Below are 23,637 nucleotides of genomic sequence, written 5' to 3' on the forward strand. Positions count from 1 at the left end.
TGCAGCCCCATGGCAAGGGGCATTCAGGGAATCCCTGCGTGCTGCCCCCGCCCCCAGTGCCGGCTCTGCAGCTCCTATTGGCCAGGTACTGTGGCCAATGGGAGCTGTGCAAGCGGCGCCTGTGGGCACAGGCAGCTTGCAGATCAGCCTGGCCCCTCTGCGTTGGGGCCAGACATGCCGGCCACTTCAGGGAGCAGAGCAGTGCGGAGCCAAGGTAGGCAGGGATCCTGACCAGGAGCCATGCGAGGTAAGTGCCTCCTGGCTGGAGCCTACGCCCCGCACACCCTCCTGCATCCCAACCCCCTACCCCAGCCCAAATCCCCCTGCTGCACCCAAACTCCCTCCCAGACCCCGCACTCCAACCCCCTGCCACAGCCCTGAAACCACTCCAAACCCCCAGGGGCCCCACAAAATCTAATAGCCCTGGGCCCACAGGAGAGTTAATCCAGCCCTGCTCCTAGGAAACCACTAGTAAACTAGTAAAAAGGCCTTGTATAGATCAATCAGAAACCTCTTGAAGTCACATGGAGTAACTCTAATGACAAACTGGCATCCACCCACTGGGCAGAGGCCTGGTTTGCTGCTACTGCTGATCTCCTGTTCAGCTGCAGATGATAGAACCTTCAGAGCTTGGAGCACTCCAGCCTCCACGTCTGAATGTGTGAGAATAGACTCAACTGCTATAGCAGCATATAATGTGTGCAATTGTTTGGAAGGTGAGCACAGCAGCAGCATTTGGAGGCTCAGCACTCAGCCTGAACTGCTAGTTCAATATAATGCTAGGCAGGAAGGTTGTAGATGGAGGGGACCTTCGTGCAAGGGGATAATGGGAGACAAGGAATGTATCCAGCATCAAAAAAGCCTGGAGCAGCTATTACAGGTATATTCACCAATAGCTGGGAACCACTGTTCTAACAAACTCACCTTGCCAGGAAAGAGGATGGGGTGAGTGTATACAGCACACTAGTCTGAATTCTCTCTCTGTGATCTGATAATATCTGTGGTTCCAGTACAACATCCGTATGCAAGTCCTGCAGCTGACTGAAAATAGGGCAGTCAGAAGCTTTGCTGTGCCACTGCCTTCCTGGAAATAAATAGATGCTCTTTGTGGACATTGTACTACCACTAATGTTTTAAACTCCCTCAGTTTCTTCATTTGCCTTAGGCCTGGCTCAAATAAATGGTTACTTTCAGTTCCTCTGGCCTTTTTCAGCTGTGCAGAAATGAAGGCAGCTGTGCTTAAAATGACTGGCCTGAACACAAGTTCTCTTGCTCTGGGGTTTAACAGTATCAGACATCACATTCACCTCCCTGCAGTTTTCTTGTTCCTAATACAAGCTTCTCTTCTGCATATGCTTGAAAGCAGGGCAGCTCCACAGGCAGTTTCAGCGTTGTACCACAGTCTGGATTTAGCTTACTGAGCCCTGCTCAGGTCACCATTATGCCACTTGATGGTGCTGCTGTATACTGTAATCTCAGTAGATCTAAAACTGAGTAAGTCTCTATGCTTGTTTTTCTGCTTGTCTCTTTTTTTTAAATAGAATATTGTTCATTGTATCTCTTTCAAGCCCAACAGTTGGTGCCCATACAATTCTCAGCTATCACTCTGCGAATACTCTGGCCTGAAAGTCATTAATTTATCATCTAAGATGCAGAAGCAGCATGGCTAGTGAATAAAGATAGCTGAAATTTGTGTGTTGCTTTCTTGAGGGGGGATGGGAGTAGGGCAAGGCAAACGTTTTTGTGGAAAGTTTTAATTTCTTCTGAACATTTGTTTTTCAGTGAAAAGTCTAATGCTCCCTCTTTCCCCCCCAAAACTGAGGATGTTTTCATTTAGACAACTGGAAAAATTCTTCAAAAAAGTTATGGGAAGAAAATAAAATTTCATGGAAAACATCTACTGCTTTCCAACCAGCTGTACTACAGATATTTGTTGACAACAATCTTCAAAGTTGTCTGATAAGCCTGCCTCTCACCTCAAATCTTCTTTGGGTAATTAAGGTTAGCTGGGGGTAACTGTTCTCAGAACTGGGTTCTGAACAATTCATGTCCTGCAGTCAGACCTTCTCTGCTGAAGGCTCTTGTACTGCTATTCACTCCCACTGACAGGTCCATCAAAGCCATGATACAGGACCCATTTATTCAGTTTTTTATTTTGTTGTTCTTGTGTGTTACATTTCTGAAATAAAGCAGTCAGACTGACAAGTGCTATAGAAATCAGTAAAATCATTTTTTTTTCACCAGTACACCTATATCCCATACTCACACAACTTTGCTATGGATGTGCCAAACTGGCTCAGATAACATAAAATTACCCCACAAACTCAAGAATCAAGCTGAAGGTTTTTAACAGCACAGGTTTGCTGCTCCAGTGGGCTTGGACTGTTTGGAGAGGGAAGCAGCTGGAGTCTTTGTGAATTTCTTCATACCAAATCGGACCTTTTTGAGGTTTATGCATCAGCATGTATAGTGACAAAAAGAACCACAGAATCCTTCCCTCTTTGTGAATTTAACCTGGAACCAGCAGGTTGTGACTAATGTGGACAAACTTAACGGTGACAGAACAGTACTCCAGGGAATGGTTTTACTTAGGCCTGGTCTACACGGAAAAGTTATATTGACATAGCTATATCAATCAGGGGCGTGAAAAAACACACACTCCTGACCACGGTAGCTATGCCACTATAAGCCCCCGTGTAGACACAACTATGTTGATGGGAGTGGAGTTCTGTCAACACAATTTACTTCTTTCAGGGAGGTGGTGTTCCTACATCCTTCTGTTGGTGTAGGCTGCCTCTACATTACAGGGCTATGCTAGCATAGCTATGGTGGTATCCTCTCCATAGTGTAGACGTAATCTTAACACTTACATAGTCCTCTCCACCTTCACAGGGGCTATGGAGATATTAATTAATTACTCACAGTACCTATCTGAGGTAGAAGGGTGCTGTCATCATCATCATCTCCATTTATATATGGGAAAACTGAGGCAGAGAGAGGCAGAGACTTATCCACTAGGTCACACAGTGCGTCAGGTCTTGCAAGGACTACAGACTAATTCTTCATTAAGGCACCAGAAGCTAAGACTGAAAATCTCAAATCCTGGGTCACTTTAAATAAACCTTCTTCCAGTAGTTATAGGTGAATTTAAGAATTTTTCACCTGCTAAGACCTGAGCTAAGGATTCTGTTCTGCTCGCAGCAGCTGAAATCCTCAACTGACATTTATCAGAGGGGTAGCCGTGTTAGTCTGGATCTGTAAAAGCAGCAAAGAATCCTGTGGCACCTATAGACTAACTGACATTTGTAACTGTGGAGGCAGTGACACTCCTCACCCTGCTCTGAGGTGCTTGGTAAACCATCAACTGAATTCAGGTCTTGAAAGATAAGTAAACAAAGGGGGAAAATGTTCTCAAATGTAATGATGTGCAAGTTTTAATCTTACACAGCTGTGGTACAGGTCTAGTGGAATGAGCATGGTGCTGCTGCAGTGTAAGCTTGGACAAATCACTTCCCCCTGCCTCAGTTTCCACACATGTGAAATGGAGTTAACACCATCTACCCACCTCAGATGAAGAGTGTTGGCTATGTGCTAAATATTATCACTTTTAATTTAGTGCCTTAAATAGTTTCTTCCTCTTTTCTCCACGAAAGATTTTCACTTCACACTTTATGTATCCCCATCACTAAACACTTCTTTGGAAAGCTGGGAGAGGAAGGAAATGTCAGTTCAGGTGCTACAGACCATTAGTCTTAAAAGGAAAATGAAAATTCTTTGCAAGTGAAGTCCCAATTTCTATAGAGAGCAGTACTAGAAAAGTTTTAACTCCTTGTAACCCACATAGCAATTCAATATAGCTAAGAAGTGAAGGACAAAGGAATTAGAAGCCCTCATGGGGCCCATTTCAGGCAGGCTCTGGAACAGTTAAATTCTTACTTTTCCAAATGAATACACAGACTGAGGAGGGATCTCTGCCTATGGGATGCAGGCACAGAACTGATGTCTTTTCCCCTACACCATTCCAAATAATTTCCTGAGTGTATTGTGCCCAAAGCACCTGAAGAGAATTCTAACTCATTCCTTTCAAAGAAATGTTGTCCGGCCTTAGAAAACCCTGGACAAAATTATTATGAAACTAATTTAGACCCATTCCTTATGATGGGATGGTTACAAGCTCAAAAAGCTTTTAATCAACACTCCATAGCTAGTTGCTCGGCTGTACATATGCTATCTTTCCTTGAGCTTCAGCACATGTTCTAAATAGCCTTTGGTGTGTTTTACATCAGTGATGGTATGTTTTTACCTAATGCTTCATCATCAGAGCTGGCATTTCCTCAGTTGGGGAAAACTTTCTGGCTTTAGTGCAAAGAGGCACACATGCTCTCATTTGTGCTATGAGTTTGACAGTCAGGAGCTCTTCATTTTACCTTGTGTGTGTGTGCAGAATAGAGCTTGTAGAGGAACAGAGACCATTTCAACAGCTTCTGTACTGGCTCAGAACTAACTGTAAACCTGCCCCCATAAGATCTGTGCTAATTCAGTTAATGAAATTATTAAACAGCAAATTTCAGAAGGACAAACAACATTGTCCTCATTATTACATTTAGTAAAACTGCCAATAGACATCACTGTTACTCTGTTGTTGTTTTTTTAAAGCTTTAGCAAAGCAAAGTTGTCAGAGAGATGTGCCAAGGTATGCTTCCAATGAGCCATCTTAGGCCCACTTCTTTGGGTCAGTAATGAAAGTTTCAGGACCAGAAAACCAAGGGTTTCTAAACCAGATGCAGATGATTAAATAGGAAGATGTTAAATAAAATATGCAGTTACATACCTCCAGGTCGTTAAAGAACAGATGTGTATCTGCAAGGTTGAAGATCATTTCTTCCATCATAAGACCTATCCGCACAGACGTGGTGGTGTCCTGTTCGAAAGAAAAAAATGTGTGTGGTTTTTAGTCATTTTAATCATCCTCTTCCTGATTTCTGGCTATTGGGAGTGAATCTGGGACCTGCCCTACTCGTGCAGCCAATAATGTCATTTACTTCTCAAATATATTTATCATAGGTTTCTACCCTCGAATTTTACTCTGGTATATGGTTGAACTCTGTCCTTTAGTGATGCTTGCAGCTCCCTTTGAACATTAGCACCCCATACTTAGCACATTTCAGATGAGGACAACAGGAAGCTTTAAAAACTTAAAGCTTCCAGGCTCACATGGGAGGTCAGTATTGCTTCTCATTTTACTTGTAAATGTGACTTATCTAAGGTCAAATAAGTCAGTGAACAGAACCCAGGAGTTCTGACTTCCAGCTCCCCTGCTCTAACCATAAAGTCAGACTCCTTTCTCTGCAGGGCATATTCACATCATTCAATCAACAAAACGTCTTCACTGCACAGTTAACCTGGGTGATTGGCACCTCAGTTAGGCTAGCCTGGATGTGAGCATCCCCACAGCAAAGCCATACTTGCATCACTACGTCCTCATTGTTTCTACGTTTACCCATGTGTGTCTGGGGGTATATCCCATGGTTCTTTGCTGAGATGCTCTAAGATTCTTTTCCACCTCAATTGTGTGGGAGAACTTGTTTGTACTTTGCGGGGATTGTAGGAAGGACACGAGGACTTTCTGCACTTGAGTGATTTAGCCTGCATCCTCACTACAAAGTGGGTGGGTTCTAGCCTCAGTTAAAGTGTTAAAGTGTAGCCTGGGTTTTAACTCACACCTCCGGCCAGGTCAAGGCACTGCCAAACCTGAGTAAAAGGTTTGTATGTGTGTGAACGGGGAAAAAGAAGGGAAGGGGGGGGAAGGCTAAAACATGGTAAAAGCCAAGGTTAACTCTTATATCCTCAGTTCTATTCTTGAAATGCCCACCAACTGTAGTGGGGTGAACAGACTAAGTGTTTCTTTTAGGCCTCATCTACACACAACAGCTGTACTACTTTAACTATCCCAGTACAGTTAACCCCCCTAGTGAAGACACAGTTATATCAGTGTAAGTGTGCTTCCGGGAACAGTTATTCCCATACAGGAAGCATCTTTCTACTGGTATAATTGCATCCACACTACAGTCTGTACTGGTCTAACTATAAAAACACATGTGTAAACCAGACTTGTTAAGCTGTGTGTTAGAAATAGCAATATGCCTCAGACACTTCATACTCCAGTTTGACCAGCCGTTAGATGTTTTTTTGTTTCTGATCACTTCAAATATCAGTAGTACCACTAACAGTAATGCTAAGCTCTTGTACAGCACTTCCATCTGCAGATTTCAAAGTGCTTTACAGAGGAAAAGTTTCCCTAGCCACAGGTCACAATACCTCCAGCTTTTACAAAACAAATTTATATCAGTGAAAATTACACAGAGAGAGTTATCAAGAAGTCCACATAAACGTACATATCCCATGCCCTGATCCTGCCACCAATGAAACCAGTGGCAAAACCTCCACTGAGTTCAACTACAGCAGAACTGTGTCTCCTGTGGCATTGTTATAACCTTCATCCTCCTAGTTCCCCAACTTTGTTTGTTGCTTTCATTCATCGCATCATATCAACCCTTAGATTGTAAACTCCTAGGGGCCGGGACCATGTCTATTTTATTTCTATGCAGTGCTTTGTACAATCAGAGCACTATATACATAAGAGTAGAATTCCTCCTGATCACACCATTCTACCACTTGGAAAACAGTAAATGTTACCAAAACAAAATTCAATGAAAGAAGAATAATCCCTTATTTTTCATATCATTAATTTAAAGCAGCCTTGGAAGGAAGCTCTTCTCATCAGATAAGCAGTCCCACTGTATGGGACCTGCTCTCCACTTGTTGGGAATGTATAACTCCTGATAACTCCTTAGTTTATTAGTTCAAAACTGACAAACGAGCAACTGACACAACTTCTTCTGTGATTTGTTGCTCCACATTGCTCCTTAGGAATCTGCTGTGACCTCAGCCTAGCTCTCCACAATATTAAATACAATTCTGTCATTTTCCATGTCACAACTTCCCACACACAGACCTTCAGCCCCAAATAATTAACTTGCTGCTCCAAGCCCAGTGTGAAATAATAGGAACAAACATGACATAGAAGAGTCTTAAGTGCTATTCATGTGAAAATTATTTTCTTAATCACTAAATAAATATTTCTATGACACAAACAAAAATACTTTGTTGTTAATTTGGTAAACACCCTCCTAGCTCAAACCGATTTTGCCTGATCAAGTTAAACAGCAACAGAGAGCTTGGAAAAAGGAGAGTTTCCACAACAGGCTTTCATTTGTACTTCATCTTTATTAGGTCAGGGATCTCTCATCTTTGTGTGCCTTGAGTGTACATGTGCGGTTTTCTCCCACTGAAGTTACAAGTCCTGCTAAGACAGTAGAGATTTATATGTGGACTTTGCCCTAATTTTCTGCAGATTTCTGTGGAGTCATGTTATTGCATGGTGAGGTCAGTAATGAATTAGTTTGGGAGGTCTACCAGGGAACACAATGTTTGGAGGCTGAGTATGTTTCAATCAACCTTTGTGGCAGATGCTGTTGACACGGATAGTGTATCACACAGTAACCTAATTATTACGCATTCTTGGTGTAGCTCTTTAATTAGAGGACAATGGCTGTGGTTTCAGCTTTATGGATGACTCATAGGGACTGCACTAAACTAAAGAAAAGCTCCATCACTCATGCTTGAACATGCTTACCACTGCCCTGGAGAGAACGGCACTTTCTCCTATTGGGTGGAAAGTAAAAATCAAAAGCTTCTCCCTGAACACTTCCGATCCACAACGTTGTCATCAAAAATCTAAAGTCACTCACCTGTAACGTCTTACATTTAATTATTTGTTTATTTCATGTCAGTGCAACAATTTCTCTCTGAGAATATTTATGTATGGGGATCAAGGATCAGAGTAAGAGCCATGTCTATGCTGTTGATTTCGGCTACTGGAGTAGCCACCTCCATGTGAAATCCTAACATAGACTAGCAAACCTGCTGTTAGTGACCAGGATATACGTCTCATGGATGCAGCAGGCAAGAGTTGAGGATTAACACCAGAGTCAACTGCTGACTACCAAAGCCAGAGTCAGAACCAGGAATCAAAGCTGAGGGTCAGGAATGGGATCAGATACCAAGCGTCAAGCCAGAGTCACAAGTCAGAGCTAGGACTGGTAAATGATTGTCAGAAGTGAGGCATAAAGGCAGGAACTGGAAAAGAAGAAAGCATCAGGAATGGAGCAAGGGCAGGGATAAGGAGCAGAGTAGGAATCAGGAACAGGATTGAATGCAGGCACCAGTAGGGTCCAACACAGCAGCAACAGGCAATCACCAAGTTGCTCAGACAATTTCCTGTGCCTCCCTCTGTCTTTAATAGCATGGATGGACCAATTGGTGAAGCTAGGCGATCCGCCAGTCAGGACTCCTGTGGGTAGTGCCTTGGCTGAGGCTATAGTTCTGCTATCTCCTTGGCCCACCAGGTTTCAGCTGACAGCAGGTGGTGGCCAGGATGCGGTGGCTGTCTGGGAACTCGTAGGCCTGGGTTTGAGGACTGGGACATCACACCTGCTATAAGCTGCAATCTGCCCCAATGCAACTTTACCTCTGCTTGAAACTGGGGTAAGACGCACTGTTGCAAATTGTGCCTTAAAAAGGGCATTGCCTGCCTACTCTGAGTTCACATCAATGCATGTACCTAGGTTGGTACCACCAATGGTTGGAATCAGAGCAAATCATCAGCGTACATGGCGCCATCACATAGTGACACAAGTTAGAGCACGTTAATTCTCTTAAGCATACTGGTGCTTGGGAGGCTTTACTTAATATTTTGTGCATGTGTTTTGCCTATCATAAAAACTCTATGTGAATAACACTGAACTGAATTTTATTATCATGGACTAGCACATAGGCAGTCTGATCTGGTGGTCAGGTCTACTGGTCAGAGCAGGAGACAGGCACCTGGATCCAGAGGCAGGGGTTGGAGACAGAGTCAGGAGTCAAGCCAAGGGCCAGATCCAGAGTCAGCAGCCAGGGGTGGGGGTGCAGAACCAGGGATCTGGTACAAGGCAAGAACCAGAAGTAGGCCAGGAACCAGGAGTTAGACAAGGTCCAATGTAGCAGCTAGGCAGAAATTCATCTAGGTCCTCAGACAACTTCTTTGCCTCCTTCTGGCTTAAACAGTGACTCTGAGCCAATTGGAGAGGCTGGATGTCTCCTCCAATCAGGAGCTTTATGGGCAGTGCCTCCATTTTGAACTAGGATCTATCAGCCCACACTCCCTGCTGGTACAAGCTGCTAGGTGATGGCTGCATCTGGGGCGGCGGTGCTGGATCCTTCGTAAAAGTGGGGGGCCATGAGGCCCTGCCCCCTCCATGGCTCTGCCCTTCCTCTTCCCTCTTAGGCCCTGCCCCCAGCCCAGAAGCTGGAGCCTGGCCAGGGTAACAGCTGCCCAGGCAGCTGTGGGGAGCCCCAGACCCTCCACTTGCCCTGAGTGGGAGGCCCAAGAGCCGCCCCCAGCCCAGGTCCCCATCTTCCATGTTCCGCCACCCAGGGTAGATGGAGAGTTCAGGGCTCCCCACAACTGCCTGGGTTCTCTGGATGGTTCTTACCTTGGCCCAACTCCATCTTCCAGCCTGGATAGGGGCAGAGCCTCGGGGTCTAAAGAGCAGCAGTTGGGCCCAGGTAAGAGCAACCCAGTGGGCCTGGGCCGCTGTGGGGAACCCTGGACCATCCACCTGCCCTGGAGGGGTGGGGACATGGGCCGGGGCTGCTCTTGGGACCCCCACCTAGGTCAGGTGGAGGGTCCATGGCTCCCCACAGCTGTCCGGACCCCCCAGCCAGTTCTTACCTCGGCCTGGCTCCAGCTTCCAGCCTGATCGTGGGGCGGGGCCTCAGGTGGAAGAGGAGGGGTAGGGGGTCAGGGCCTGTCCTGAAAAGTGGACAGACCAGGCCCTCCCATTTTCAAAAGGCCTGGGTTCAAGACACACAATCCCTCAAAGTTACATCAAGGGACTTGTTTTTGAAGAAAGAAGTTGCTAGGAAGGAATCAATTTTTTGTTTTAATGAAGCAATTTATTTCTTCTGTATACCAAGGGTCGTTGCCTTTTAAACCTTTTTTTAGCATATCTCATTGTTCGATATCTTTCATTTGGTTCTTTTCTTTGGGTCTGTTTGCAGCTTTACTGGTATCGATGGCCAAAGTGGAATGGGGAATGTTTGTGCAGAGCAGTGTATGAAGTTCACTTTCTCTTAAACCAAAACAATACGTAGATTAAATTGCAGAGGAGAAAAAATCTTCCCCTTGAGATAGAGAGTGTGATGGAATGAAAATAAAATCAGAAAAAAGGGGAAGTCATTTGGGGAAATAATTTAGCACTAATGCATAGCTCTGTATGGACACTTCCTCCACAATGGGTTTCTTTTCCAAGTCTTAAACAGCCTGACAAAGTTAAACAGGAAAATCAGCACTTCCAGTACTATTTATTATATGTGTTTGTGCCCAGAAGCACCAGCCAAGGCTGAGGTATTATTATACTAGATACTGTTTTTACATGTAGATGCATGGACTTGAATTCATCCAGAAATAAGACCGTTCAATATCTGAAGGCAGGACAGACTCTGTCCTACTCTCTGGGAGGACTTGACTTTCTGGAAGATCAGTTTGAACAAGTTGGAAGCACTGTCAGCTCAGTATCAAGCAGATATGTCTAGGGTAGGACACAAAATCGGTGTCCAGATACAAATGTTTGAGAGCCGTGTAAGCCTATGTAAATAGTTTGAAGCTGATGTCAATACAGGTATCAGCACACAAAGACAGACTTAAGGCCCACAGTAATTTGTCATATGGAGACTTTGCTCCACAGCCAGCTTTCTCTTTGCACTTCCTTCCTGCCAGGACAGGCCGAGTACTGGACTCACTCCTGCTCTCCTTTTTTAATGTCGACTGTTACCAAGCCTAAAGAGCTGTTCCAACAGCCAGTAATTGGCCAGGCAGAAGGAAGCGCTGGTTTTGGGAGAGCCGGTATCATAAAAGCTGCTACAGTGGCTCTGCGTTTTCTGAGGATCCCCTTAGGCTGTAGGGAGATGCTCTAGTACAGTGGTCCCCAACCTTTTTGGCTGGTGGGCGCCAGCTGAAGGACCACCGCAGCGGTGGAGCACCCGCCGAAATTCGGGAGCGACGCCTCTCGATGACGTCACTTGTCGAAGGCAAACGGCGTCAGCGAGAGGCATCCCCGCTGACATTTGGGGGCAACGCCTCTCGATGACATCATTTGTTGGCGACATGCGTCGTCATCGAGAGGCATCCCCACCAAAATGCCGCTGCGGCATTTCAGCAGGTGCTTTCCCAGGGGCCAGGACGCGGGCGCATTAAGATGCCATGGCGCCCGCGGGCACCGTGTTGGGGACCTCTGCTCTAGTAGCTGGCTTTTGGGTAGCTTTGTATCAACAGAGGAGTGCAAAGTTGCCCTAGTACTCTGGAATGCTGAGCCCTATAACTCTCAGGGATCTGTTACTTCCCCAGTGTGTTATGCTCGTGTGCACTGAGAACAATTAACCCAAATTGCTCAGTTCGAAGTGATACTTTCACTTTGCACAGGAACCCACTGGGGAGACTGGACCCTCGGACTCCTAGAAAATGAATCTCCTCCCATCAACCAGTCCTCACACTGAAAACGAATTAAATGGGAAATACAAGCCCTGAGCGTTTGCTTAGTAACATTAGAAGGGCCAAGTCCTACCTTTTTACTAATCTCTAGTTATGCTTCAGCAAAGAAGAACAATAAAAAGGTGGGATAGAAAACAAGAAATAAACCCCTTATACATAAATGCTAGGCTATCACAATCCATCCCTGAATGTGTCACCTCACCTCAGCCATACACAGCTATTGGCTTGGCACTTCCTAATGTGGTAAAATTAAACAGCCTCACTCAATTACCTGTGAGGTTCGCTTGTGGCACTAAGAGATGATCCAGGAACCCCTAGGGACGTCAGCTGCTGTGCCACCATTGGATGTAACACCTGCTCCTTCCCATGGGACTGGAGAGGCTAGCATAACGCATAAAGCAGCATCAGTTTGGAACAGTTCCTTGTGCACTGGGAAGTACAATACAAGAGCTGAAGCTGTGCCCATCTAATGCAGGAGGGAAGATCCTTGCACCCTTACCTCACCTTGCTCTCCTGCCTGGGCTGGGCACACCTGAGCACTTAGCTTGTAAAGAATAGGGAGGTTAATTACACACTCCTGCTGTCAAACACTCTGCTTCAGTATATTTCTTCATGGGCAGGAAAGTCTCCAACTCCTTCTCCATGAGCAAGGTGGGCTGCCAAAAATGGAAAGACATAACTTTTTCTACAACGATTTGGACTGATAATATTTGAACTGGTGAGTGACATTACAACTGTCTGCTTGTGATGTGCTCAGGCATCGCTGTCACTTCTAGCCAAAGAGGGCTTCAGGAATACATGCTACTGCACAGTTCAAGTGAGGTGCCTGATGCTGTGAGATGCCTTGCACCATTATTCCTATTGGACTAAAGGCATCCAGAACCTCCTAGGATCTGGCTCCATTGCTCTGGGGGAATTATGTTTTGTTCTCTTGCTATAAGAGCAGCCATACTGGAGAAGACCAATGATCTATCCAGTTTCAGGGCTAGCACAGCTTCAGAGGAAGGCAAAAAATGCTCAGTCCATCATGGTGAAGTTTCTTGATCCTACTTAGTGACTGTGGTGTTATTATGACTTTAAGAGAATGAACAGACTCTTCAGGGTGTGGAAGCCGATAATCCAAGGAGGCAGTTGGTTTTAGGTTAGACTGATAGATTGACCTGTATATATGTTCTGTATATATGTTAACAATAGACTTTATTAGATATACAGTTAAGTTACTAACAATGACTTATTATTAAGACTAGTGGATTATTCGAATATAAAACAACACTGGTCAGCTAATGCAGGTAACTACAGAGGTTGGGGGGTTGTTTGAAGCTACCCGCAGACCAGGACAAACCACCTCATAGCAGCATCAGACCCTGCCAGAACAACAGATGCAAAACCTGTAGATATAGCTCCACAGCTACAATGATCAACACACCCCACCACAACTCACCTTTCAAGACCCATGGGACCACACATGCTCTATCACAACATGCGATGTACCTCATCCAGTGCACTGAATGCCCCAATAGCAACTATGTGGCTGAAACTGGACAATCATTACGTTCTTCAATGAACTTACACAGGAAAATAATAAAAGACAAAAAACACCATATCACCTATGGGTGAACGGTTTTCACAAAGCGATCACTCTATATATGACCTCTCAGTCCTCATCCTCAAAGGAAAACTGCCAGGGGTGAAAGTAACTTAAAGGACTTGCCGGTACTCCAGAGTCCTGCAGAGGGGGAGGGGCCTCAACCAGAAGAGGTGTGGCCTCTATCAGAAGAGGTGGGGCCTTTAAATCCCGGGGCTTTTAAATCAGTATTTAAAGGGCTTGGGGATTCAGCTGAACCTAGGAGCTGGGCCCTTTAAATCACTCCCAGAGCTACCAGCTGCAGAGGCAGCTGGGAGCCCTGGAGTCTGGGCAGGGGTGAAAGTAATTTACATTTCTTACCCATGTGGTCCAATTGCAAGCAACCCACCTCTCCTACGTACTTCATGGATCCCTCCCATTGCATGACATAGATAGAGGAAAATAAAGCTACTATTACTACTACCAGTATTGTCTGTAATAAAACTTTACTATTGGAATAAGTCTGAAAAAGTGAAAACTCACTGTCACATTTTTCTACATGTCTTCCCTCCTTCTCCAGCCACGCTGCCAATACTGGGATCCATGCTTTCTCCCTGCCTGGCACTGAGCAGCAACTGCAGGGGCTTCCCTCTAGCTTGCACCAGGGAGCAGGGAGACTGGCTGAGAGAGGGAGAAGCCTGCCTCCTGCATAAGAACAATTTAAACTCAGCTGTTCCCTGCACGGTTTAGTAACATTTCAAAGAGGATCTGCAAGCACTTTGGACATCACAACCAGGATCCTCTTCTGGGGAGGGAATGGGATAGATTTGAACTTGGAAATGGTTCCTGATTTTGATTGTGTTTTTTGTGTATAGGAGATCCCCTCATCTCGGGGGCAGAAAAGAACTGCCCCTGCCATGATCACACACACTCTCCCTCGCCAACAACAACTGGGAGTGAAATTAACAAGGATGCTAGAAACGGCTTCTAACCTTGGGGGCTGAACTGCAAAGGGAACAGCTGGGTTTAAACTGTTCTTAAGCAGGTAGCAGCAGCAGGCATCTCAGCCAGTGTCCCTACTGCAAGCTAGAGCCTAGAGGAGAACCTCGGGGGGGTGGGTGGGAGGAAAGGAATGCAGAGCCTTGTCTGCAGCCTGGCTGAAGGAAGGGGAGGGAGGAGACAAGAAACCAATGTGACAGTGAGCTTTTTCCCCTTCCACCTGCTTTTATTAGCTCTGGATTTAAGCTGTGCAGCCAAATGCTTGTATTTGTTGTGTATATTAGTATTGGAGACAAGATCCCCTCATCCCGAGGGCAGACAAGGACTGGCCCTGCCATGGTCAAACACACCCTCCCCACTCCACTCCCTCCAGCTACTGTGAGTGAAATTAACAAGGATGCCAGAAACCACTCCTAACCCCCAGGGCTGAACCACTCAGGGAACAGCTGAGTTTAAACTATTCTTATGCAGAGGGCAGGCTTCTCCGTCCCTCAGCCAGTCTCCTTTTCTTACCGGTCCTCCGAACCAGCTTACCTTCACCTCTGAAAACTGCACAACACCTTCAAAAGATGAGCTGGGGGGGGGCCAAGGGGTGTTAAATTCCTATAATTTTGCAAGATACTAAAAATCCTAGAATGAATAGACACACTGGATTTATGGTTTATTATAATCTGTAACCTATTTAAACTACCTCCCCAGTTTTGAGGGTTGTTTTTTTTTTTTGCCTTTCCCTCCTATGCCTGGAGAGGTGTTAATGGGCCATTTCACCTTGAATATTCCCTTGAAATATGTGTTAACTACTTATGCTAAACAATCTGTTCCACCTGGTATTTATCTGTGACACTTGAATATCTTTCCCAGGCCTAAAGAAGAGCTCTGCGGAAGCTCAAAAGCTTGCCTCTCTCACCAATGGAAGTTGGTCCAATAAAAGTTATTATCTCACCCACCTTGCTCTAAAGTATGCATTAAAAACACATGTATTTGTTACCACCTGCAGCTACTATCCCTCCAGTTGGCTGGCCCATCAGAGCCAGTTACCTCCTACTTTATAGCTCTTGGTGATATTGTAAAAGGAAGTGAGTAGGCAGATTAATCTCTGGCAATCTCTCAAGTGTAAGTCATTCTCTCCTCGGTTTCTGCTTCCAAAACACACTAGTTCCAAGCTTCTGTCTTGCAGGTAAATTGTTCAGACTTGCGTGCCATTAGTAAAGGGGCAGAGCTGGCTGCTTTGATAACATATGCAGGATAACACATTGAGGCAGCTTGTTGTCTGAGTTTGTCTCTGTTTAGATATGTGCCAATTAACCTGACATTCTGGATGTTAGGACAACCTAATTCTGAGCCCACATCTTGAATTCAGATTTTTTTCCTTAAATAAAAAAAACAAACCCTAGTATTTAAAACCAATCAGACTTTTAAGCTTCTGCCAAATACCTGTTTATGCCGTGAACAAATAATTACTTTTCTACAAGGAAGAAAGTATTAATTAAGAGTAGTCATCAGACTCCTATTCTGTGGGGTTTATCTGATGGAGGTGTCAGCCAGAGGTGAGAGATGGATTAGTACACAATCAAGGACTTTCCAAGCTAAATCTGCTCTTTGTGGTTAGCTGTTAATAATGAAGTTGTCACTAAGTGAAAGAATTTAATGGTTTTAATTGGGTTTAATTACTTGGAAACTCCTGGAAAATGGACCAGTTTGTTTGGCTGAAATATATAAAAAAGTAAAGGTTGTAAAGAGCGAGAGAAAGAGAGGGCTGGGCCACATGTTTGAACAAAGACTAGTTGTAAGAATCATTTATTCTTTGGCTGTTGAGTTGCATGCCCTGATCAGAATATGAGAGATGGATGTGGCATTCTCATCCACACATAACCAGCAGGGATGTGCATGGATTCTGTTATTTCTAGTGCAAGTAGGTGTGTTTCTTTATATTGGGTTTTGTGAGGAGGGGGATCCTTCAAAAGTCCGGGGGGGGGCATTTATAGAGCTAGACTAATGCTAGATGTAATCTTCTCCAAGCATTTTGGTTCCTAGATGGTAGAGCTATGATAAGATGGAGGTAAAATTTTCAAAAGTGCTTAAGTGACTTAGGAGTCAAGTCCCATTCCCAAGTGATTTAGGAGCCTAACTCTTATTGAAAGTCAAAGGGACTTTTTGAAAATGGGACTTAGTCACTTAAAAATTTCACTCCAGATATACAGTAATAAGTCACAAGGACCAGATGGTACTCACCCAAGAGTTCTGAAAGAACTCAAATGTGAAACTGCAGAACTACTAACTGTAGTTTGTAACCTATCATTTAAATCAGCTTCTGTACCAAATGACTAGGGGATAGCTAACATGACACCAAGTTTTAAAAAGGACTCCAGAGGTGATCCTGGTACTTACAGGCCAGTAAACCTGACTTCAGTATTGGGCAAATTGGTTGAAATAATAGTAAAGAATAAAAGAGAAACATAATTTGTTGGTGAAGAGTCAACATGGTTTTTGTAAAGGGAAATCATGCCTCACTAATTCTTTGAGGGAGTCAACAAACATGTGGACAAGGGGGATCCAGTGGGTACAGTTTACAGAGATTTTCAGAAAGCCTTTGACAAGATCCCTCACCAAAAGCTCTTAAGCATAGTGAGCTGTCATGGGATAAGAGGGAAGGCCCTCTCATGGACTGACAACTGGTTAAAAGATTGGAAACAAAGAGTAGGAATAGAGAGTCAGTTTTTAGAATGGAGAGAGATGAATAGTGGTGTCCCCCAGGGGTCTATACTGTGACCAGTCCTATTCAACATATTCATAAATGATCTGGAAAAAGGGGTAAACTCTGAGGTAGCAAAATTTGCAGATGATACAAAACTCAAGATAGTTAAGTCCCAAGCAGACTGCAAAGAGCCACCAAAAGATCTCACAAAACTGGGTGTCTGGGCAACAAAATGGCAGATGAAATTCAATGTTGATAAATGCAAAGTAATGCACATTGGAAAACATAATTCCAACTATACATATAAAACGATGGGGTCTAAATTAGCTGTTATCACTCAGGAAAGAGATCCCTAAGTCATTCTGGATAGTGCTCTGAAAACATCCACTCAATATGCAGCAGCAGTCAAAAAAACCTAACAGAATGTTGGGAATCATTAAGCAAGGTATAGATAATAAAACAGAAAATATCATATTGCCTCTAAATAAATCCATGGTACACCCATATCTTGAATACTGGGTGCAGATGTGGTCGCCCCATCTCAAAAAAGATATATTGGAATTGGAAAAGGTTCAGAAAAGGGCAAAAAAAATTATTAGGGTATGGAATGACTGCCATATGAGGAGAGATTAATAAGACTGGAACTTTTCAGCCTGGAAAAGAGATGACTAAGGGGCGATGTGATAGAGGTCTACAAAATCATGACTGGTATGGAGAAAGTAAATAAGGAAGTGTTATTTACTCCTTCTTATAACACAAGAAGTAGGGGTCACCAAATGAAATTAATAGGCAACAGATTTAAACAAACAAAAGGGAGTATTTTTTCACACAATGCACAATATGTGGAACTCCTTGCTAGAGGATGTTGTGAAGGCCAAGACTATAACAGGTTGAAAAAAGAACTAAAGTTCATGGCGGTCCATCAGTGGCTATTAGCGAGGATAGTGTCCCTAGCCTCTGTTTGCCAGAAGCTGGGAATGGGCAACAGGGGATGGATCACTTGATGATTACCTGTTCTGTTCATTCCCTCTGGGACACCTGGCATTGGCCACTGCAGGAAGACAGGATACTGGGCTAGATGGACTTTTGGTCTGACCCAGTATTACCGTTTTTATGATTTCATTATGCCAATCCCATGACCATTTCCCATATGCTAAAAGTGCCCATGAAACACATACACATGAATTTGCTTTACCTGAACTCTGAAAAAATTCAGGTTTATTAGCCATCCTGTGGAACCTGAGTGAACAGCCCTAATAACCACTACCACTGTAAACTTTGCCAGACAAAAGTAAATGCCAGACAGAAAAACAACCTTCCCTGATTTCTTTTATTCATAGCTGCCTTTTTGTATATCCAGCTAATGTGATTTCTGCAGTAACAAAACAAACCCTGCTGCCCATCATCCAGGGCACCTGACAGGTACCTAAATACCAGCAGTAAATCCCAAAGCTAGCACTGAATTAAATCAGATGAGATGTTCTTTTTGATCTGTTTCATACAACTGACTTGGCTCCTAAAATCTTTTTCTACAGTGAATGTCTAATGGCAAGTTACTACAGTACTAAAAATAGTAAGATTTTTTCAAATCCATTTTAACATAGTTGCTCATAGTACAAGCCAATCTTTATGTCTGTATCTTTAAGATCTGCTGAAGTGCTTCTTGTGCGAGTTTATTCCAGTCCAGCCTCTATTGTTTTTCTTCACGGAACTCTGAGTAGGAAGAGCAAAGAACAATTTCTGGTAGCAATTGGCTTAATTTTAAACATGCCTTTCTTAGAAGACTGCCTGATCCCCCCATGAACGTTCCACATCCTGCAAGTTTGGCTTGCAAGGTATAAAATAAACATCTTGAAACATCTTTGGGGCTGACCTGACATTGTGATGTCTTGACACCAAGTTGCAGTATGGTACAAATGCCAAGATATCACAACACCAGAACACAACATGGTGATATGGTGACTTTGTCCAAAGAGGCAATGTTCTAAAGATCAATTGATTATTTGTATTACAGTAATAGCTAGCGGCCCTGACCAAATTCAGGGCTCCACTGCTAGGCAGTGTACACACACAGGCCTTTACTAGACTAATACTTTCTAACTAACATAATTGCAAAGTCTTGGGTAGACAAGGCAAGCTGCCTTTAACATGTGTTAAGCTGATGGAGTTAGCTGGGAATACGGCAGCTTAGACTTTAACTTGACCATCTTAGCATACATTACAGTATGCACTGCCTTGTCCACACTGCTATTTCTCAAATACGTTAGCTAACGTATTGTAACATCACACCTTTAAATCTTAGTGTAGACAAGGCCACAGTGAAAGTCATTAACTACCTCAAAGAGCTTGCAGTCTAAATAGACAAGACTTTAAGGGAAGGAGGAAAAAGTAGCATTATCATCCTCATTTTACTGATGGAGAACTAAGGCACAGAGAGACTTAGTGACTTGCCCAAGATCACATAGGACATCTATGGCAGATCAAGGAACTGAATTCAGATCTCTTGCCTCTCAGTTCAGTGACTTATCCACTAGACCAGGGATCGGCAACCTTTGGCATGCGGCTCATGAGAGTAAGCACCCTGGCAGGCCAGCCAGTTTGTTTACCTGCCACGTCCACAGGTTCAACCGATTGCAGCTCCCACTGGCCGTGGTTCGTCACTCCAGGCAGGAAGCAGCTCAGGACGAGGGATTTGCTGGCTGCCACTTCCCGCTGCCCCCATTGGCTTACCCTGGAGAGCCGTGTGCCAAAGGTTGCCAATCCCTGCACTAGACCATGCTGCCTCTCCTGAAGGTGTACTCTTTAGTCTGTCATCACTAACAATAATACAGAAAATGTCCTATTGAACATTAGCAAACCATTAATTTCTGACTGCAGTCCATTTACAGGTCTCTTGCTGTTGGATCCCTCATTCACAGCTTATTCAGCATATGATGCAATTTACGTTCGCCTTCAGAGGACCTGATCAGCTTGTCTGGCACAATACTGCTGTGTTCATTTCATATGGAGTTTTGCTGGCTGGTGACTTCTCGTCAGAATGTAAATAAAGCTGGTGCTTCCTTCAGACTTGCACCTGGCCCCAATTCTGTTTTGGTTATACACATTGCTGCTCCAATTCTCTCATGTTGCATTATTTGTTTTCACTGTGATCTTGACAACAAATATTGTGAAGGGTCCATTCCTTGTAGGGCTTAAAAACTGGACCCTCAGATTAAAAAAAGGCCTGCGATACCTTTTTGACCTAAAGGAGAATATTCAGTATTGGTCAGCAGTAATGTGGAATCCTGCTTCTAGGCTCTGGCCAGTGGAGGGAAAACCTGCTGGAATCCTGATGTCTCTTCCTTGGCTAGCAGCCTCCTCAGTCTTCTGTGCTATCCTCAGTATACCTCAAAGGTGGTAATACGGATATTTTCACATTGTTCAAAAGCAAATTCTGAAAAGACTCCAAATTATTGATGCTCCTTGAGTTGTGTTTGATAAATATTTCCCGTTGGCAATAAAACAAGAAAATGCACTGTGCAGTTATATTTTGCTGCCAGCGTAAGACAGCTAAAGTGGCAATTATAGATGTGATGAAACCAAAAGGCAGTTTCTTTAGATGAAAAACTCTTTTTTGCTCTTTCATTATCCAAGCAGCAGATTTAACTCGGACACATGGAGGTCAGATTGAAAACGGCAGTATTGTGCTATCCATCCTGTGTCACTTTTCACACAGCAGCAGCATGTTGAAGTCCAGTGCAGCACCATATGTTAGTTATTAATCACACTTACTACAGTAGTGCCTGAAGGCCAACTCAGAATAGGGTCCCATTGTGCTAGGTGCTGTACAGACACTGAGCAGTAGATGGTCCCTGTCCCATAGAACTTTCAATATGAATAGACAAGACAGACACGGGGTAGGGAAAGGAATAGAACACACGGGCAGATGTGGAGTGAAGATGAGGCAAAGAGACAGTGGAGGAGGGGGAGGGCGAAGATGGGAGCAAACAGCCATTCAGCACAGGGCAGAAAAACTCCAGCCGAAATGACAGAAAGTTCTCTGAATGTCCAGAGGTCCCTGCTTGTGCTGCGTCTGGTCCTTCTGTCTGGCTCCTCTCCTGCAGTTTTCCCCACAGGCCACATTGTGGGGGTGGCCTGGGAAGACACTCTCTGCGTCCTTGGACCCACAGATTGGAAGGATCTCTCCAATCCAGATCTGGATCCAGAACATGCTTGGGGGAGGGTTGGCCCCAGCTGGACTCCATTATTCTCCCTGCTCCCATGCAGCAGTCCTGTTTTGACTGCTTCTAGTCCCACTGGCTGGAGTCTTACATAAGAGACTCCTGCCTTCATATGCATGTACCTATCCAGATATAGTTGGAGACAATGCCTTGAAGCTGTTCTAGTTTTTATCAGAAGATGGATAAAGTTCATTCATTGAGCAGATAGGGCTAAAGCGGATGGACTACTGTGTCTGTCAACAATAGCCCCAAATATGTTCCTGCTTTAAATGTGCAGCTTATGACACAGCGACAAGAATTTCATGGCAATTCAAAGGATCGCTGAGCAAAACCCCAGCAATCTATTGATCAGAAAAAAATCTATCCTCAAAACTGCAGAGGCATATGATTCTTAAGTGCGATGGGAAATAATTCCTGTTATTAAGGCATATACAAGGGTTTAAGCTCAAAGGTTTTGTCAGTCTACAATTTATTTCTCATCACCCTCCCTTCTCCCTCATCAGGAATGCAGAAATTCTCATCCAAATCCCCACACAAAGAAAAGGGCCACATTTTCTCAAACAAGCCCCTGAAGGCCACACTCAAAACACTGTGCACCTGGGTGGAGACAGGTAATAACGGACACCAAACATTTACGACAGGTGTATCACATATAGAATTACCTGTCTGTGCCTGCATTTTACATGAGGAAGTTAAGGTTTTTAATACCTGCCCCTAAATAGTAGAAGAAAAAATGTCATGCTATAGAGATGCTCAGGAGCAGGTCTTCTTAGCTAGCAATCTAACACCATTTCTGAAATGTATTTTATGATAGAAATAATCCTTTAATAGTCCTGGATGCCACACGTGCACTCTGCTTGGAAAATCCCTGTTTACATAAACTCTTCTACAAGAGATTAAATCTATAACAGTTCTTCAGACTGTCTCCTGTGCCCATCTTTCAAACTGTCATGGGTCTGTCTTTCCCATTTTGCATTCCTGCTTCTTGACAGCAGAAAGTAATATAGAAGTTTGCTCCCGAAATACACATTAGAAAATAATTGAATCACTGCAATTATTTGTCCTTATATAGTCTGCCCTCCCCTCAATAATGAACTAATAATTGATACAATGACATGTCTAAAATAACAGACTCTTTATTACCTGCAGTGACTGAATGCTTTTCTTATTTAACTTAAAAAGGCATTAAATACAAAGTTTAGCCTCCAGTGGGTAAAAAATCTCCAACTTCCTCAGAAAATCCTTCCCAAATTGTAGTCATCTTGACTTAATCCAGGATCTACTGAGTGAATTAGGCTGTATTTGTTTTGAAAATCTATTTTATAGAGTTCCAGGGACTCTGTTTTCCTTAGGAAGGGCTTATTCTGCCTTTTTGACCAGGATGCCTGCTAGCAAGCTTCAGCCTAGGTCTCTGCAGGTTGTTAACGTCGTGAGGTACCCAGCACATATGACTAACAAAATGTAAATAAACACAGCTGAGCCAGAGAGAAATTGGAAGGTTTTCTCATTAAAGAAATAAAATAAACAGATGTCCTTAAGCACTTTGGCTCATGTTTGTCAAAGGAATGGAAAACTCTTAGATGTTTGAACAGCAGCAGTGATATAGGGCCACATCTCAAGCAAAAGAAGAAGAATGGGGGGTGGGAGGGAAATCCCTGGGCACTTTGAATTAACTAATAGTCCTCAAGGGAGAGCGCTTTTGATTTGAACCTTAGCAACTTCTACAAATAGTTTTTAACTGCCAAGTAATAAAATGGCTTTTTATTCCTTCTCAGTTTGTAAAGTAGTAAAGGACAGATCCAGCCATTAGAACCATGAATCACCATCAGATTTGATTAAATCCCTATGGTGTTTCAATTGGATAGTAGCTTTGGGGGCCTATATGAGCACACAGCAATGCACAGCACAAGCTGTTTTAGGCATAAAAGTGAAGACAGAAAGAAAATCAGGGCTGGGATTTTGAAAGGGCCTTGTGTACAACCGATCGGAAGTTCTTTGATGTTACATTTTTTGTCTGAAAATGCCAATTCCCTTTTGTCAGGAAGGTTTCTTAGGTCCAGGATGGAGTTTCTGGACAAAACAAGAGACACCCACCCACCCACCCTAGGATAGCCAGTAGCCCAGTGGTTAGGGTATTCACATGGGATGTGGGAGGACACCCACGTTAAACGCCTGCTCCAAATCAGGCAGAGCAGGAATTTAAATGTGGGTTTCCCACATCCCAGATGAATGGATGACTGGCTACTCTGGGGGAGGTGTCTCTCCTTTGTTTTTCCATGAAAAAATTAAAAAGATCTCAGGTTTGTCCCAATACGAAACCAAATACTGAAACCTGGAAATTCTTTGTGAAACAGAATTCTTGTTTTCTGGCCAGACTTAGTCATGAGAGAGTTAGGCATCTAATACCCATGGAAAGGCAATGGAATTAGGCACCTAATTCGCCATGGTCCCATTGAAAATGACTTAAAGCTGCTGTTGAAGTAGAAATCTCAAAAGTCAATCAAGC

General features: G+C 43.9%; 1 protein-coding gene across 8 annotated transcripts in view; it reads right to left on the reverse strand.

Moving 5' to 3' along the window:
• EYA2 (EYA transcriptional coactivator and phosphatase 2) overlaps positions 1–23,637 on the reverse strand; it is a 151,327-nt gene that overhangs the window by 25,406 nt on the left and 102,284 nt on the right. For all 8 annotated transcript variants that reach the window (XM_030533626.1, XM_030533623.1, XM_030533618.1 and 5 more), the window contains one exon: positions 4,832–4,921. In XM_030533626.1, coding sequence (XP_030389486.1) covers positions 4,832–4,921 — 90 coding nt within the window. The remainder of the gene's footprint in view (positions 1–4,831; positions 4,922–23,637) is intronic.

This window comes from Gopherus evgoodei, chromosome 14 (assembly GCF_007399415.2).
Source record: "Gopherus evgoodei ecotype Sinaloan lineage chromosome 14, rGopEvg1_v1.p, whole genome shotgun sequence".
In the NCBI taxonomy this organism is placed as follows: Eukaryota; Metazoa; Chordata; order Testudines; family Testudinidae; genus Gopherus; species Gopherus evgoodei.